General features: G+C 42.7%; 1 protein-coding gene across 2 annotated transcripts in view; it reads left to right on the plus strand.

Annotated features, from left to right (window-relative positions):
* The first annotated feature begins 6,072 nt into the window (after positions 1-6,072).
* The window catches only part of PSME4 (proteasome activator subunit 4), a 45,894-nt gene continuing 33,804 nt past the window's right edge, over positions 6,073-18,162 (plus strand). The window contains exons 1-5 of one of the 2 annotated variants that reach the window (XM_074536714.1): positions 6,073-6,806; positions 12,525-12,665; positions 13,154-13,270; positions 14,746-14,805; positions 17,575-17,619. In XM_074536714.1, coding sequence (XP_074392815.1) covers positions 6,634-6,806; positions 12,525-12,665; positions 13,154-13,270; positions 14,746-14,805; positions 17,575-17,619 — 536 coding nt within the window. In that variant the 5' untranslated portion in view covers positions 6,073-6,633. The remainder of the gene's footprint in view (positions 6,807-12,524; positions 12,666-13,153; positions 13,271-14,745; positions 14,806-17,574; positions 17,620-18,162) is intronic. The other variant, XM_005486788.4, reaches the window with a different exon arrangement.

Here is an 18,162-nt window from a genome sequence, read left to right on the forward strand (position 1 = left end):
ATGATTCCGTATAATCATAGATGGCAAAGAGGCCTTCTTATTTCTCATATGGAAGAACTCAGGGCACTAAAATAATTCCCAGACAAGAAGTTAACAACAATCAAAAGGGAACAACTTTTCACACTGTGCATGAATCAGAAATTACTGCTGCAGAACATGAGGCCAGAACATAATGAGCTTAAATAGCAGATGAATGAGGGGATGAAAAACCCATTTAGTACTATTAAACAGGACAAAATAGCCTGTGACTCAGGATGTCTGTGAACTAAGAAAATGAAAAGTATGCAGGGGGGGAAGTTAGATTGTATGCATGCCCAGTTCTTAGTCTTTGGTTCTGAGTTTTAGTCTTGTCACAAGAAAATGTTCTTGCACATTTCCGCAGCAAAGACTGAGGCCACCCTGAAAGAAACTGAAAGCTTTGCAGAGAGAAAAAGGCACGGAGTCTGGGAATCTAGTGAGAAGATAAGACTGCCTAAGTGAATATCAAACTTAAAAATCACAGTGAGGGCACCTGAAGGAGATACTCTCCGAAGTAACTCTGATGGTACCAGCTGCTCCCTGAAAAGCCCCTGGAGAGCTGGTGGATGCCATCCCTTGCTCCGTGCAGTGCAGGATCAGGTCAGCCAGGGCTGTGCAACTCTTGGGTGCTCTGAACTTGGTAACACCTCTGGCACCACCCCAAATTCTCTTTGTTCCTGACTTCCCATCTCAAAACTCCCTGCTTTTCAGAGGTGCTAATTTGCTGGGGATATTTAGGGGTAAGCAGAGTGATTCTGGCCCAGTTTCTTCTCATTTCAGAGCCTGTCAAGCCTCCAGCTCATACTACTCCAGATGCTGATGGCTCTATCTTTCCCAGGCAAAGGGGGCTGGAATCTCCAAGGACAACCATTTTTCCAGCAATGCCTTTGGGTAAGCAGATTAATTCAGAGCATGGCTACAGGATTTGAGCAGGCATTTGGCAAAGTCAAGAAAGCATGAATCAGGTTCTGTATCCATCCATTGCAACGCTACTGAAAAAGAAAACACACGGAGGCTGTAGATAGTGGTATCACAGGCACAGTGAACGCCCACTGGATTGTCCTGCAGAGCCCTCTCTGGAGATTACAAGCTGTCTTTTTCCTGCTCTTTTTGTTCTGTTTCTCACTTGAATTTTCTAAACCCCCTGAGTGCTTTCACCCAGTTCTCAGTGCTCTGCCCAGCAGAAGGGCAGCTGCTGCCTTTGTACTAAGCAAGGCTCAGTTTTCCATTGGGCTTGGCCTCAAAGTAACAACACACAAATGTGGCAAAAGCAACTTTTTCCTCTCCCTGGGATATCCCTGAATATACAGGCCTCCTGTGCTCCTTAATTGGAACATTCCTTCTATCCTAAATGGCCTTTCTGACAGTTATATTTCCAAGGTTGTAAGGAAGTGTTAATTTACAGTCATTGTTTCACCTCCCAGGGACAATAATAAATTTACAATTTACAATTCCTTGAATCCTGGTGTTAGTCAGCAGGCCCAGCACTACCATAATCATGCCCCTGACATAATTACACTTATTATCCCCACTTATTACCAAGGCATAGACATAAACAACATGCCAGGTTAGACCAAATGAACCCCAGAGAGCTCTGAGTTTGTGCTGTGTGATCCTCCCAAAGGTTTCTTAATCTGCTGGGTGTCTCCCTAACACTCCATGAGAGAAGCTGCTGCTTTAGAAACGTGCCAAAAAGTCTCCCATCCAGATTTCATGCACAAAACCACTCAGCCAGAAAGGAAAGGATAGATAATTCTTCAGCAGGAGAGAAAGGATTGGTTGCTTAGGGGAATATTCAAGTGAGATTGCTTCTCCTCCAGCATTCATAAATATTTAAATACTTCTGATCCACATGTCCAAACAGTGAACACACAATCCACCCACAGAACTAAAGCCAGAGCAACTACTTGAGCCATGGCCATGATAAACACAATTATTTGTGCTGAATGCTGCTTGAAATAAGACTGAAAACCTGAGCAAAGATTTTTGGTTGTTATTTGATTTATCCTGAGTTGGGAAAGCAGACCTTATATATTTTTATTAATTTTATTTCTAATAGATATTGCCAGTATTTCATCTTGACAAGGAGCAGACAAACCGGAGAACTGCAGATGAAGCTGTGACAGATGCATTTGCCACTTAAAACCAATAAATATGATCATCCACGCAGGCACCTGGGGTAAGGTGTGTCACAATCCTCTCTGGCAAACAGGGCAGCTGCAAGAGACTCCCAAGTCCATAATGAGCAGTTTCTGTGTGACTTCCTGCAGGCTGCCAAGGGGCTGTGGTGCCTTGATTTCCTAGAACAGCAGAATCCCTAGGAATGACCTCTGTGAGTTCACTGTCATCACATGCTCCTCTGGGGCTGGTTTCTGTTTGGCAAGAGAGTGAGACAGAAAAATCCATTTCAATGGCTCAAGAGGAACCGAAAAGTAACCCTAATGTCTCTTTCCCTAAAGTTGGCTGCATTTCTGTCATGTCCAAGGAATTATTATTTATTTCAAATAGCTGTGAGTAATCTGGAAAGAACCCCTTACAAAGAGGCTCAAGTCTATTGCTTTTTCTCCCCACAGGCACAATAGTTTCCAGGGATATCTTTGGGAGTTTCAGACATGTAGAGGAAACAGCCTGTCACAGGCAGAATCTCTGCTGTGGATTTGGGACAATTATGCTTTCCAAATCTTAGGCAATAAGGCACCAAAAGAGAACAAATCCAGGGAGTGGAGAGGAATAAACAGTTTTGCTATAAATTAATTTATTTCACCAAGGAGAATTGAGGTCCTGTTCTCGTACAAAGACTGTCCATTGTAAGCACAGTGACCCACTAAGTTCAGCTGGAATAGAGCAGAGGCCAAACAATATATAATATTATTGGATAATAACTGAGGATGGATTTAACAATAATTATATTATTGGATATAGTTGAGGATGGATTTAACTCATAAACAGAACCACTGGGAATGTAAAGAGAAGGATAACAACGCTGCACCTATTTGGTCAGGCTTGTCTGTGTAATAGAGCTTTAAAAATTATACAGGTGCCCATAATAACACTTTATCCTCTTCACAAGAGCCTCTTATTTCTGCTCAACAGAACTGTTCCACTCACATTAGAACACACAGATCCAAACAGGCATTGCAGGAAAAGAACAATATTCAGCATGTGTGCTGTAGGTGACACGGAACCCGCCTCCCCATCCAACTTGAAACATGTCATGGAGTATTTAGACAGCCTTATTTTAGGGACCTAAAATTAGTTCCTCTGAATCACACTTTAGAAGAACCTATTTTTGTCCCATACTACACAGGAAACTTTAAGTTCCTCATTCAGATGCTGTAATTACTCTTGCCCTCATCCCCCGAATAGACAAATTCTCTGTAAAATAGAAGTTTATGTAACAGGGATGTTTCTGAGTTGCCTCTTTGGCACCTTTCAGCAACTGACCAGTTTAGAAACATGTGGCTGAGGGAAAGTCTGAGGATCCTCATCTAAAATCAGTTATTCCTCTTTATTCCTGTAGTGGTGCTTTGTGAGATATGGGGGTCATAGACAAGGACAGGTATGATACAGGTAATATGAAGCTCCTGTTGGATTGGCTATTCTGTTCCAAACAGGAAAATCATAGAGTGGTTTAGGTTGGAAAGGAGCTTAAAGCCCATCCAGTTCCACCCCCTGCCATGGGTAGGGACACATTCCACTATACCAGGTTGCTCCAAGCCCTGTCCAGCCTGAACTTGGACACTTCTAGGGATGGAACAGCCACAGCTTCCCTATTCACAGAGAAGAATTTCTTGTGTATATCTCATCTAAACCTATTATCTTTCAGTTTGAAGCCATCCCACCTTGTCCTGTCACTCCAGATCCTTGTGAAATGTCCCTCTCCATTTTTCTTGTAGGTTCCCTTCAGGTGCTGGAAGGGCCTCGGGTATTGAAAAATGGATGGAAATCTGTCACTCAAAAATTACTCAACTTGGGTGGAAAAGGACAGATGGGTCACTGAGGAAAACATCTGTGCTAAGTAGTCCCTGGAGAGCTGAGGCAGCAGGAAGCAAGGCTGGGTGACAAGATTCCCAAATCCCAAATGCCAGTGCTGGTTGCCCTCAGGCATCGCCCAAGGAGGGAACACACGGACAGCCCCCAGCGTGACCCACACCACTGGCAGCACTCAAAGTTCCTCATGAATGGGAAGATTGTGTTTTTCTCACCACTACTCCACTCGGATTCATCAGCTCTCAGGAGGCAATGCCAAAACCAACAGGTGGCTGCCATATTTGGGTTGCTGGCAATTCATATTCCTCCTACTTAATGGGAGAGGAAGAAGCTGTTGATGTGAGGTGGCACAGACGGGTCCTGTGTTATGAAAGCCCCGTCCCTCATCATCTGACTCGGGAACCAAATGTGCTCTCACACACTGCTGCAGCCAAAACATATTGCAAACTTGAACAACACGTTTATTTTTGACTCACTTGGCAAAATGTATCTCTCTTTTTTTTCTCTCTCTCTCTTTTTAAAGAGCAGAATGGCGGCATAGCAGGGAGGGGAAAGGATTAGGTTTTTTAATTATTACTAAATGTAATTAGTAAATGAACAGAAAATACATTCACAAAGCAAGTACTACAAGTATGCTTACTACTGTAATTATGAATGGAGCAGGAATCTCCTCTCCCCTTGTTTCAGACTCTGAAAACAAGAAAGGAAGAGATCAGGTGAGTTAGTGGGATGGCTGTCAGAGGTGTTGATGGCATAATTTGGCGTGTTTTTCCCCAAAAGGTGAGTGTTTAATCCTGCTGGAAGGCATTCATGTGTCTGAGGCCACAGCTGAGAAGGCAGTTTGGTGGCTCAGACAGAACAGGCTCCCTATCAGAGGTGTTCATTCACATGCCAAATACTGCAAAATGCCTGAAAAATCAAGGCTTAGTTTTAACTTGGGTTAGAAAGGGCAGGAGTAATTTTTTATAACATGGCTACAAGGCAACAGAACACAGCTGGGAAGATCCTGAGGTATCTGCCAACTTCAATTTCAGAAAATTGGGCTAGAATTTTGATTTTTTTTTTTCCCCTCTCCAAGTCCAAACAAACTGCATGCTTCAAATTTGACAAACACCTTCCCACATTGGAAATGTCTGAACAAATCACATTGTGATTATCAGGAATTGCTTCTAAGTGACAAAAAATAGGTAATTTTAGACTTTTCAATTTCAATGCATGCATATTTTCACTGACTATATATTGTTTTTTTATTACAGCCTTTGGGCCAATTCATCCTTGACTGAATTGGTGATAAAACTATTCATTTCATATTGTCTATTTTTGTTTTCACCAAAAAAAATGCTAAACCAAGACGTACTTTACCCCCACCGAAAGCTGACCATGACCAAGTTTTCATTTTTAATTCCAGCCAGAAAGGGCAGAGATCCATCTATGATTGTTTTGCCTCATGCAGTTATGAGGCAACACAAGCGTAAAGTCCCTGTGAAAGATGGCAACAAATTGAGTGAAGTCCAGCTATTTTGTAATCGTGTAAAAGTTGATAGATGTGACCCACATGAGATCATGTGATACAAAATCTTCTAGGAATGGAAGGGCATTTCAGAAGGATGGGACACTATACAAAATCCTGGCGCTTGCTTTATTAAAAATAAAGGTCTAGGAGGGTGAGGAAAGTAGACGATGCACTCCTCAGGAAGATGCCATGATGCCTTTGCCTGTCATACTTAGGTTTTCGTGGAGTTTCTCCTCTCCCTGTCGTGTTCCAGAATTTAGTTAGCCGTCTTTTTTTTTTTTTTTAATTTTAAGCAGAGCTAGTTTGAGCATAAAGATCAGAAAACAGGATTTGCCCTTGTCAGTAGCTCTAAATCTAATCAGTTTGCAGCTGTTGTATGGCCACGATGTAACTCTTGAGGGGAAATTCAATTATATGAGGACAGCTGGAGATAACAGCTATCAATGCTGTTATCACATATCCCTCGGCAGTTTATCCCACACCCACGGCCCGCGGGCGAGCTCTGCGCTCCTGACTAGCGTTATTATTTCAAATAAGCCTCTTAGGCAGCCGTGCAATCTGCTATCAAACTCCGGGGCTAATTACAGCACCACCGAATCAATTGGGCTGGCAAGGACCTCGGAGATGGGACACCTCGGCATCGCCGAGTCCGACAGACGGCGGCACTGAGTGTCGCTCTGTCCCCGCACCTCTCCAGGGACGGGCACTGCCCCGTCACCTCCGTTCCCACCTCACCCCGAGTGTTTTGGGGCGAGAACCAATGCTCGGTTCCCTCCCGATGAGCGCAGCCGGCGGGTGAATGTTTTCGCTCCCAATTCCGCGTCCGGGCGGCGGCAGCTTTTACCAGCAGGGCTTTTCCCCCAGCCGCAACGCCGCAGAGCGCGAACCCCGAGCTCGGGCGGGCGCCGTGGCCTTTCCGCCCCTCCCCGCGGCGGGGCCCAGAGCACCGCCCCGGCCCGGCCCCGGCCCCGCGCCCCCGGCCCGGCCCCGTGCCCGCGGAGCGCCCGGAGCCGCCCCGGGCCCGCCTTCCGCCGGAAGTGAGCGGCGCAGAGCCGAGCGGGGCGGGCGGGGCGCGGCGGCCGCGGTCACCGGCCCTCCCGGGCAGCGCCGACATGGCCCGGCCGCCGCAGAAGGAGATCGTCTACAACAAGCTGCTGCCCTACGGCGAGCGCCTGGAGGAGGAGGCCGCCCGCTTCCTGGAGCACATCAAGGGCAACCTGGCCCGCGCCGTGCAGCTGCAGGAGCTCTGGCCCGGCGGGCTCTTCTGGACCAGGAAGCTCTCGACGTGAGTGCCGGGGCGGGACGGGGAGCGGGGCCTCGGGCTGCGAGCGGCGCGTCGGTCCCGTCCCTTGCCTTGCCTTGCCTTGCCTTGCCTTGCCGAGCTGTGGCGAGCGGAGCCGTGCCCTGCCCGCCGGGAGCGCCTCCCGCATAACGGAACCGCTGGCACCCGGCCGGGCCCCGCTCCCGGCCGCTGTCCCGTCCCTGCCCTGCGCAAGGCCGGCGCTTCCACGTCGGAAACCGGGACAAAGGTGGCTCCGGCCGCGAGAGCTCGCCTGCCGCCTCTGAAACTTCCGAATTCTACGACTTAAGCGCTTGTGCGATTAACTCGTGCTTTTGTTTTTAATATGTGTATATTTTTTTAATGCCTGCGTGGCCACCTGTTTTACCTCTCCCCTTCTTAAGCAAGTTGTGGTTGATACAATCTCCGTGTAACTTCTGCTATAGGGACACGAAGTCTTTCTCAAGACGGGCCGTTTGTTGGGTCAGGGCTGGCAGGATTAAACTCTGGCTTAATGCTGTGTAAACACCGCTGGTGCCCTTGATATCTTGGCTGAACTCTGGCGCGGGGTAGTTTGTGCTGATGTTGGCCGTGCTCTGTGTGCTGGCAGGGTGATTTTTGTACAGATGAACCCGCGGTGGTTTCATAGATAGCACCGAGTACGACATAGGTTACTTCTCGTGAATTTTACACTTGACCCTGTTTTATTCGGGAAACTCTGGCACTGGGTATGGCATCATATGACATTGAGTCCTGTAGCTGCAATCAGTAAATTCTGTGGATGTTTATCATGTTTGTTGCTGAATGTTGTGTGTGCCTTCACACACAGCGTTTCCTGTGTGCCAGAAACAACAAAGTCCGTGTGTTTGAACCGTTTTGAAACACTCACTTGCTTACAACTCCTCTCATTGCATAAGTCCTTTTTTTATAATATCTGTTGAGAAATTAATATACATTTGTCAGTCAAAGCCTGTTAGATTCGACTGTATTGGAATGTAAGTGTATTTCTGTTTCCCAAGAGGCAGTCTTAGATAGAATTACAGTGGTGGTTGCAAAATGACTCACGTGTTTGTGTTATGTGACAGTTTGAACCTGCTTGGAGCCAGTTCAGCACTGCTTCCCTTCCCAGCCATCTGCCAACTCATACTGGTTTCAGTGGTACCTGTTGCCCATACCTGTGGTAGAACTTCCTTTTCCCGTGGAGTTGAAATAAACTTAGGAGTCCCTACTGTGAGAAAGATGAGCTTTAGCTAAACAGGCTCAATAGGCACAGAAATTCATTCTAAGCATGCCTTAGAATCACCCTGTTACTCACTCTGTAAATGGCAATTGCTGTTACCACTTCAGGCTCCAGGGCAGTGAATTTGGCCTGTTGGGAAGCACTGCTGTGCTGCTTTATGAATCACAGAAAGGTCAGCAGGCTCCAATTTGTGGTTTCCCACCTACACTTTGAAGTTTGAATTCATTGTGAGTGTTTTGCAGCTTGTCTGATGCCTGTTAGTACCCAGATTTTCTTTGTGGCATTTTAGATACAGGGATGCTCTGAGTGTGTTTGGTGTGGGCAGGGAAGGAAACAGTGGGCTTGGTGTAAAAAAAATAAGCTGGTGTAGTTAATGTGATGAGAGATGTACTGCTGCTCTGTTTGACTTGACAAAGTACTTCTAGGGATAAAAGGCTGAGAGAATCCAGGTTGTTCAGCCTGCAAAAGAGAAGGCCTGGGGCAATCTAATTGTGGCCTTCCAGTACCTGAAGGGAGCAGACAAAAAGATGGAGAGAGACTATCTGTATTAACAAAATACAAATAGCTGGAGTGCTTGGAGTGCCAGGATAAGGGGGAATGGCTACAAACAGCCAGAGGGCAGGGTTAGATGGGATATTGGCAAGGAATTCTTCCCTGTGAGAGTGCAGAGAAGCTGGGGCTGCCCCTGGATCCCTGGAAGTGTCCAAGGCCAGGCTGGATGGGGCTTGGAGCACCTTGGGACAGTGGAAATTGTCCTTACCCATGGCAGGGCGTGGCACTGGATGGGTTTTAAGGTCCCTTCCCACGCAAACCATTCTATCATTGTGTGAAATACAGTAGCAGGAGTTCAGGTGTAGATAAAACACTTCCAGCCCTGTGGTGTTCATGACTATAGAATCCAATTTCTACTGTCATAGTCAGGGACTCATCTCCAAACTCACTGGCTCCCTTTTTTCTCCTCCTGAGAAAAGCTATAATTAATAAAAAGAAAATGCTCAGAATCCTCATAAAAGCACAATGGCTGCTTATATTTGTTGCCAATGTCTGAGTTGCAAAGGCTGGAATTCTTGCAGTATTCTGTGAAATAATTTACATCTTTAATTTGCATCTCTACATTTATTGTAGAGATACAACTGTTAATACAGATATGTGTATGTACAAATGAGCAAAGCAAACAGTGGCATGCAGATGATACACCTGCCTAGTTACACCTCCTCAGCTTTTTACCACTCTGCCACAGGAGAGAATGAAAGTGAAACTCAGATCTTTTTTTGAATTAAAAATTTGAGTACCCTTTCACGGTGACAGCTGAATTGTGTAGTTTTTATACCCCCCGCAGCTGGAACCATGACTTGCACATATTTATCTCAGACCAGCTGTTTCAGCTGCCTGATGTCACAAACTGAGGAGGGAGGGGGGACGGAAAGGAGGCAGAATAGGAGTTTATCAGACAAAATGTCCGTAAGCTGATTTGAATAATTCTTTTATGGGACATTTTCATTGGTGACACCTGTTTCTTCTGGGATGTGTGTGTGGACTGTAGTGAACTTTCACTCCTATGAGGAAAGTAACTTATGATTTGATGAGGTTTCTGAAGCAAGTAAAATTTGCCCCAAAGACTGGCAGTTAAATCTGTAATAATTGCTCCAAAGATTCCTCCAGCTCTGTCTGGTAAAAGCTTGTAAAATACTAACCTGTTGTGAAAGCAGAAGGGTGAATCTCAGCTTGCCACAGCGTGTGTGGGAAAAGCAGGTTACATTGAAATAATTTGCTTAACTGCTCTTGCTCCATAATTTTTTATGGTCTTCAGGTCAGCAGTATACATTGTCTCAACTTCCCCCTCTTTCAGGATTCATAGATTGTTCTAAAAACGAAAAAACACTAAACATAGTCAATGAACATATTAATATGATACGGACATTTCATGGTTACTGTACATGGAATTAACTCTGCAGCCAGGCAAACACACAAATGCCTTTCTGTGCTTCCTGCTCCAGCAGTCAAGGGTGTGGGAAGATGAAGGACTCAATTGCTGTCCCTTACAATGTTATTTCCTGTGCTTGTCAGGTGTAGACTTATAAAATGGCATTCAAGTGTCTTGCTGTAAGGTGTGGAAAAAAGGCAGCTCAGCTGTTTGGAAGGGGAATGACAGGACACAAAGTTACAGTGAGCATGGAAATGTCTCCGTGGGACTTTGCCAAGTATTTTAATCACTATTGCCTAAAAGTCTTGTTTGACATCTTTCTCTCATCTTTATCAGGGAAACAGAAGCTTTCTTTGGCTGTGTGAGGGATGTGTGTGCTGTGTACATGTACATGTGATTTAAGCAGTCCTGCTGAGCGTGATTCATTGCTTTTCACATCATTTGTCAAAAACTGAGCTTTAAACCAGTCGTGATCCTGTTCTGTGTGTTGGGAAATGCAGGTGGAGAGCCAGGAATTTAGGGGGGTGTGCTGTTCAGCTTCTGGAGGAGAGGTAATTTTTAACTGTGGCAGAGCAGCCAACTTTCTAGGGCAGTTTAGGGTGGCCACATGATATGATAGTACACTTCCTAAAAATAGGCCTATTGTACTTTTGGAGGGAGAGATTGGATACCCAGCGCTCTGAGACTGGGGAATTGGCTTTATGGCTTTCTTTCTATTTTTTTTTTTTTTGTAATCTCCAGGGACCCTGTACTCTGTACAGAAAGACTGGAGTTGGAAACAGAATTTTCACTTTTTAGTCATGTTTTTCATGTTGTGTGGGTGTGTTTTATTTGTTGGGTTTTGGGGTTTTGTTTTTTTTTTCCATGGAGCTGAACAGTGAAGGGCAATAATTTTGTCCTTTTTGCAGGATGAGAACTCATAAAACCTCAAAGGAATCAAAAAGGCAGTGCATTTAAGATTTCAGCTATCATCTCAATGTAGCATTATCTGCTTTCACAAGTCTTATCTTTTATGTTACAATAATTTAGTTCTGCAATTATTTTTTTCCCCAGTAACCCAATTATCCTGAAGAGACACCATTTCTGTGATGAAAATTATCTGTCTGATTAGCCCCTGGACACCCTTCAGGGTTCATGAAGTTCTGCCTATATTCTTTTATTTAGTAATGGCGATATTTCATCCCTTCTGAAGGGATAGTCTGAAAATATTGCAGTTCCCATCTGACAGATTTTTCTTGTTTAATCTTGAGGAAAAGTCTGAACACCCCTTTCTAGAAGGATTTATTTTCTGACACTGCCTTAATGCTCAGCTGGATTAATACAAATAATTGACCCCTTTCAGCTCTGCCTCCCTCCTACATAAAGAAGCTGTAAAATATGGGAGCAATTTGGCATCAAGTCCTGCTGCTTGGGCATAGTGACATCTTTGTGTTCAGCATGTTTCTGTGTACTTTACTCCTTTCTTAATTAAACAGCATTTTGGGTAGCAGAGCTGTTGTTAGCAAATGTCACGAAGGAGAACCAGCCAAACATTTTATTTTCAGTTATATATAGCAATACTGGCAGATAGATTGGATCTCTGTGTTTCTTTGTAGCTAAAACTTATTTTCCAGGCTCCTGCAGTTTCTTCTGCTTTTATTGTTTTAATCATACAAGTTTCACCCATTTTTCTTTCCCTGAGGATTCTTTTTCCTGTCTTTTTTAGGCATGTGAAAAGTGTAGGTGTTCAGCTCTTGGTGGTGTAACTCTGTAGGTAGGTAGTGTCTCTGGCCAATCCAGATTATTTAGGTTCCTGCGGTGGAAAAGTGGGTTATCCTCTACTTTGTTTGTTTCCTTCTGTGTTTAAAACAAGTACGACATGTTGAAATGAACATTAGTGAAAACACTGCCCATCAAATATAAACATCCCCCCTTGAATTTGACAGGAAAAGGGAAGTGGAAAGCAGCTTTCTTATGCATCTTTAAGAATAGTGTCAGAGCAGTAATAAAAAGGGAAGTTGCCTCCCAGTGAGCAGTAATTTACAGTTGTGCCACACCTAAAATGCTCTGATATAGCACCTTATATGGGTTTTTCTGGTGCAGAGTATCTTTCAAGACTTAAAAACATTTTTCTTTTTTTCAATCTCAACTTAAAACCAGCAAACACTTTTTCTGGAGTGAGTCTGATAGATCTCCCCTTGCTGAAGGCAGTGGGACACACCACTAGCAGAGCTCAGTGTCTAAATCAATTGTTCATCCTAGCTGGAAGCTGCTGGATTTGGGCTTGTCTTGATGCTTTTTAGGTTGTTTTTTTAGCTTCTGGGTTGTCTCCTGTCCATGAGGTTACAGTATTTGTAGGCTCTTAGAGGGCTGTAAACTTTATTTGGTCATTCTTTTTCTTCCTGTAATTGCAGTTGTGAATCTTCCTTTTCTGTGTGTCTTCAGGTTGTTACTTGTTGGGCTGGAGAACCAGGTTTTAGTTTTGTTTCGCTAAACAGCAAATCAGAGGGATTTTGGCTCAGGTCTTGGATAAATGGGATGTTTTAAAATATTGCTGACTCCCCCTGTGTTTGGTTTGCAGATACATCCGACTGTATGGCAGAAAATTCAGCAAGGAAGATCACGTGCTCTTTATCAAACTATTGTACGAGTTGGTGACAATTCCAAAGCTGGAGATCAGCATGATGCAAGGATTTGCACGCTTGCTAATCAACCTGTTAAAGTGAGTAAAGATTTCTGCTGACTGTGCAAACTTCTGTCTCACAACAGTTGATCTCTTGCTCAATGTTGTGCCTTTCATGTAGCAGAGTTCTTACAGGTTACTTCACTTATCTGCCCTACACAGTGCTCTGGGTAAAGGGTTCTCTTGTGCAAATGCCTTTAAAGCTTTAGGAGTGGGCTGGAAGTGGAAGAATGCCAGTTTTCCCCATATCAGGAAAGCCAAACAGCTCAGAGAGCCAGGAATTAAGGCTGAATTTCATCTAGGGAGAAGATGAAAATTGGCTCACAACTCAATAATGTTTATTTCACTTAGTCAGGGAAAATCTTGACAGTGTCACTTGTGCTGAAGGCTGCCAGTGACCAGCCTGGTCCTGCCTGGCCTTGCTGCAGTTTGTGCCAAACTGGGAGCAGGGATGGGGGTATTCCCATGGGCAGCATGTCCATGCCAGTGCTGGATCCTGAACTGCTTGGTGTTTTGTTTCCTATTAGGAAAAAGGAACTGCTTTCCAGGGATGATTTAGAGTTACCATGGCGACCACTCTATGAAATGTTGGAAAGGATATTATACTCCAAAACAGAACATCTGGGATTAAATTGGTTTCCCAAGTAAGTTCACATTTTCAAACATTTTATAGGCCATTAGTACCTGCTTTAAAGTACTTTGTAATGTGCTTTTAATATCTGGAATTTGATACATGGGAAATATTCTGTTTCTATTTTCATGAGGCACCTTTCAATAATTGCATGCAGGGCTGCACTGAATCATGTATCTCCTTCTGCCTGTGGCTTGTGTTTGTCATGCTGTTTCTTTCTTTATGAATGTGATTAATTTTTAAATACACTGCAACAGAGGTCTCACTCAACTTATTTTAGGGTGATAACCTACAGTTTAATAAATTCAGTATGAAAAATTTAACAGTATTGTTGTGGTTTAACCCCAGCTGCCAGCTAATGCCCTTCCTGGTGGGACTGGGGAGAGAACTGGAAGGGTAAAAGTGAGAAAACTTGTGGGTTGAGCTAAAGATGGGTAATAATGTGAAGGAAATTAACTTACCCCAGCCAAAATCAGCACAGGCACCAAGTTAAATGTGTGCTGTTCTATTCTGTAACACAGTAAGGTTGTGGGGAAAAAGATACAAATGGTACTGTCCTTCAGTATTTGTCCTGTAATCATTCCCAGGATCTGGAATCCAGGTATAAATCTGCTCTCCAAGAAAAGTGAAATATTTTCTGTAGGATATACAGGTATTTACTCAGAGTGATGCCATGATAGGGAGAAATAATTTATTTTCTCCAGTTAAGAATTTTAGACATGTTCTGCTGATTTTAAAAATGAAAACTTGTTTTCTTTGCTTTCTCTGCACTGTCAATCCCTCTCCATCTGTCAGATTTTCAGACTTAAAATTTTCATAATTATTCCAGTCAGAGAAGGTCCTGCTCTATAAATTACAAATTATGAAAGATAGCACATGGATAATGCATTATCTTTGGTTGAATTGAAACTTTATGTCAAGAAATGCAGGTGAAAGTGCTTAATTTGCTTTTAAAAATAATTTTCTGAATGAGATTGAAGTGCTGCCACTGATTCCTGAGGGGAAGATCCTATTGCTGATAAGGAAACATGAGCAGGAAATATATGGAGCATTTCAGGCTGAATTTCTCTTGTGGCTGTGTAGCTGAAAAAAAATCAGTTTGCTAAATTGAATTATTTTGGTAATTGTAGGTAAAATGTGAAAGAGCAGAGCCTTCCTTGATTTATTTTATTTTTTAGTTTTGTACCTGCACACCTTGCTCTGGGGGGATGGTGTTGAGTAACTGTGTAGGAGGGAGGGAACTTTTCCAGGAGGATAAAGGAGTTTAAGCAGGAAGGAAGATTTCTGTTGTGATGATCTGACTGAAGCATTCAATTTTATTAACTTTATTCCATGTCAGCCACTCCATGCAGTGCGATTCCTTCTCATACAGTGCTCATCCTTTTTCAAGGGGTACCTTTTTGGTGGAAGTCAGGGTTTTAAAAGCTGATTTGTAGCTGTTTAATTTATCTCCTGTTTTAATTGAATTTTATTTTTGTTTACATTCAGTTCATATCGACCAGGCTGGTCTTCACCTAAAACATTTGTGCTTAATGTATTACATAGGTGGTAAGAATTATTCTTTTTTTTTTTTTCTGTTGAGCTCTGGCCAATGTCCCTTCTGCATGTTCTGTTGGACTGTAACACTGGCACACAGGAAGTCTCTGCATAAATAATTGTATTTGGAAGGCCAATGTTAACCTGACACCACTGGTTATGAGAATGTCGCACTGGATGTCAACCTTGCTAATTGGGGACCCAGGCAGTGTGTGTGGAGTGGCTCTCCAGGGCTCTGTTCTAACTAATTTAACCAGCAAATGTATTTCAGGGGTTTAAATGAGAGCTGAGTTTCCCATTGGAGCAATTGTTGTGTGTGGTTTTGGATAAAAGCACCGTTGGTGCAGGAGTGAAGGGACCTTCCTCTTAAATCCAGTGAAATCATGGGAAGTGCTTTAGCAGTGAGGTAATGGCTTCTGGAAAATCCACCCAGCAACAACCTTGGGCCTGTGAAGAGCTGCTGTGTCCAGATTTCACTGGGAATTTCTGTAGGGAAACAGGAATCAGGAGTTCTGGTGTATGATAAATGCCGAAAACTGCTGGAAGTGGCAGCAGTGGGATTGCAGTGGGGTTTGCTTTGTTTGGGTTTTTTTTAGAAACAAGGGCTTAGTTGTACTAATCCAGTGAGAGATGGCTCACTCTAGTTAGGAGATCACTAAAATAATTTGTGAAACTGTAGCTGGTTGCTCTTTCCATTGTCTTAATTTAAGCTCTGTGTCCACTTCAGGACTAAACTTTACCTTCAGACCTTCTCCTGAAAAACTGAAATATGTCTTACTGCTTTTAGACAATGTAATTGTCACCTCTCTTTGTTTACATGTTAATCATTTTAACTGAAACATGTTTCTCTGTGTAAGTGCAGGGAAAAAAAAACAATTTGCAAATCAGTATCATCACACCCTTTCCAAAATAAGAAAATAATTCTGTAGTGCCAAAAAAGAGAGCAGTGATAGGTGTTAAAAATGGTATTGGGTGTTCTTTAATGAACCTCCCCAGCTGCATTGTCCTGTCCTTTGCTCACAGTTCCCTAATGGGAATATTCCAGGATGTCTCCTGTAACTTGAACACTCTTGAATGGAAAATGGAATTTTTCTTGGGCACAAAATTGTCTTGCTGTTGCTTTTTGTTTTCTGGCTTCCTAAATTTGTAACCACAATAGAGGAGAGAACATCCCAATCTTTCTCCTTTGTTCTCTCACACTAACAAATGCTGAGATCTGACTTAAAATTCATTCATTTTAAAAATTTGTTGATCTCTGGCCTCAGTGTTTGTTAAAATTCCCGTCCTTCAGGTTTTCCTTAGTGAGAGCTGACTTGAGTGGGATGATAGTCTGGGGAGAACTTGTTTGTTTGTGTCACCCAAACATTTATCATGTGAATTTTTAATGCTCTTAAGGAATGTGCTGGTTCATGCTTTATTTATCTGCTCTTGGAACAACTGTTACCTTTTTTTCTAACTCCTTCAAGGACAATATTCACTTGAACCCAGGATCTTCCAGAGCTTTCTGCAAAGTTTGGGTTTATTTTTTGTTTAATGACTGGTTGGCCTTTCTTCTCCACATTTAAAATTTTCTTTCTGGGAGAGGTCCTGAGTTGCCTTTGTCACTGTTGCATAAATTATACATAATTTTGCATCTTCTAGGGCACTGTTTGACTGAAGCAGTGCTCGGAGGGCTGGGTGGGCTATTGCTGACTTGTATTGAGTGTTGAAGGGAATTGGTGATTTATTCATTTTTTAGTTCTCCTGGATGTATGGGATCAGTTTACTTCATGTAGGACTGGAGAGACAATAGTACATGTTGAATATTTGTGTGTCTCAAAATTAATTGATCTTGGTGTAATTCTAAAGATTATATATTTGCATCATCTTTTTCTGAGCAGAAAAGCATTTTTTAACAATTGTTTGGGATGATGAATGAGAGAGTGCAATATTTCCATTTCTAGAGAAAAAAATGTAAGAATTTCTTCTGCCAGAACTTTTTTTGTCCATTCAGGGAATGTTTTTGGGTAAAAGTGCAAGTTAGTCTTGAGGTGGTTGTGTAATCAATGGAAGGTTTGAAGAACGTGACAATTTACTACCTTGGTGCTTGCGTTGATTGATCACTCTCTGCTCCCCCTCCCTTTTATTCTTTGAGTTTATTCTCAGATTCAGTCTTTTTAAAGGTTTGATGGCATCCTGTGACAATAGGTGACAATAGGAGTTGAAATGATTTCTCAAAGAAGTGTTCTTGCTGTGGATAAAAGCACTTTTAAAATGAGCTGTTATTTGGGAAGGACTCCAGTGAAATAACCCTTGATTTGCAGATAATTCCTTCCTTCTTACAACCACTGGACAAAGCCCAAAACCACATTGAAAAGGACAAATATGGTGTTTGGAGCATAAAACCAACAAGTTGCCTTTATTTATCTTACAAATACTCATGAATTCCACAAACCCATTTTTCTGTGTTTTCATCTCCCCCAGAAGTCACTTTGCTGGTTGTTCAAGGACAAAATGCAGGATGCCACTTCCATGAAGTGCTACTAATTCTTCACTTAAATGCAGGAAATACCAGAGTAGAATATAAAAAATAGGACCAGAAGTAGCAGAGAGAGCAGAACAATTTTAATTGTTGTAGTTAGGTCTGTGGAGAAGGCAGGTAGCTAATGCATGTTCAAAGAAGACATCTAATTGCATCTTAAGCTCTGGAGGGAAAGGTCAGCAAATGGTTGGTTGGTTGTTTTATGCTGCCTCTGAAATGTAGTAATCTATTATTCCTAACATTTCCTTTTCTCATTTCAGCTCTGTAGAAAGTGTTCTGAAAACACTCGTGAAGAGCTGCAGACCGTAAGTGTTTGTTTCTTGATTTTTCTTTTTTTTTCTTTTTTTTTTTTAATCTTTTATATTAATTTTGGAAGGATTAAAAAAGACCCCCACGCTACCTGTCATTGCTTGCCTGCTGTTTAAAAATTTAGGATGGAGGGTAGAGACTTTTCTGGGGTTTATTTTTCCTTTTTAGCAGCCTTGGTTGCAATAATTCTGTTGTATAAAAAAATCTATCTAATATGCATTTAAAATACTGCATTGCATGCATACTTAGTGTGTTTAAAAGAAATTAAATCACCAGCGTTCCTGTAATGTTTCTATAAATGATCCTTGTGCCTGAAGTGATATTTTTTTTTTTATGCTGCATCAAAAATGAGTAATAGTTGTTTGATTTGGACCAGCCTTCACAGTGAAATGGTTTTGCATTGTACAGATTTTTCTCTGGTTCAACAAGACAAGAATCTTTTTAATTGGTGTCTTAATGATGCACCACAATGTCTTTGATTTATCTGTATTTTGTGAGGGTTTTTGGAGGTGAGGGCTGCCTGCCTATGGCCCCTGGGC

This window comes from Zonotrichia albicollis, chromosome 3, assembly GCF_047830755.1.
Source record: "Zonotrichia albicollis isolate bZonAlb1 chromosome 3, bZonAlb1.hap1, whole genome shotgun sequence".
In the NCBI taxonomy this organism is placed as follows: Eukaryota; Metazoa; Chordata; class Aves; order Passeriformes; family Passerellidae; genus Zonotrichia; species Zonotrichia albicollis.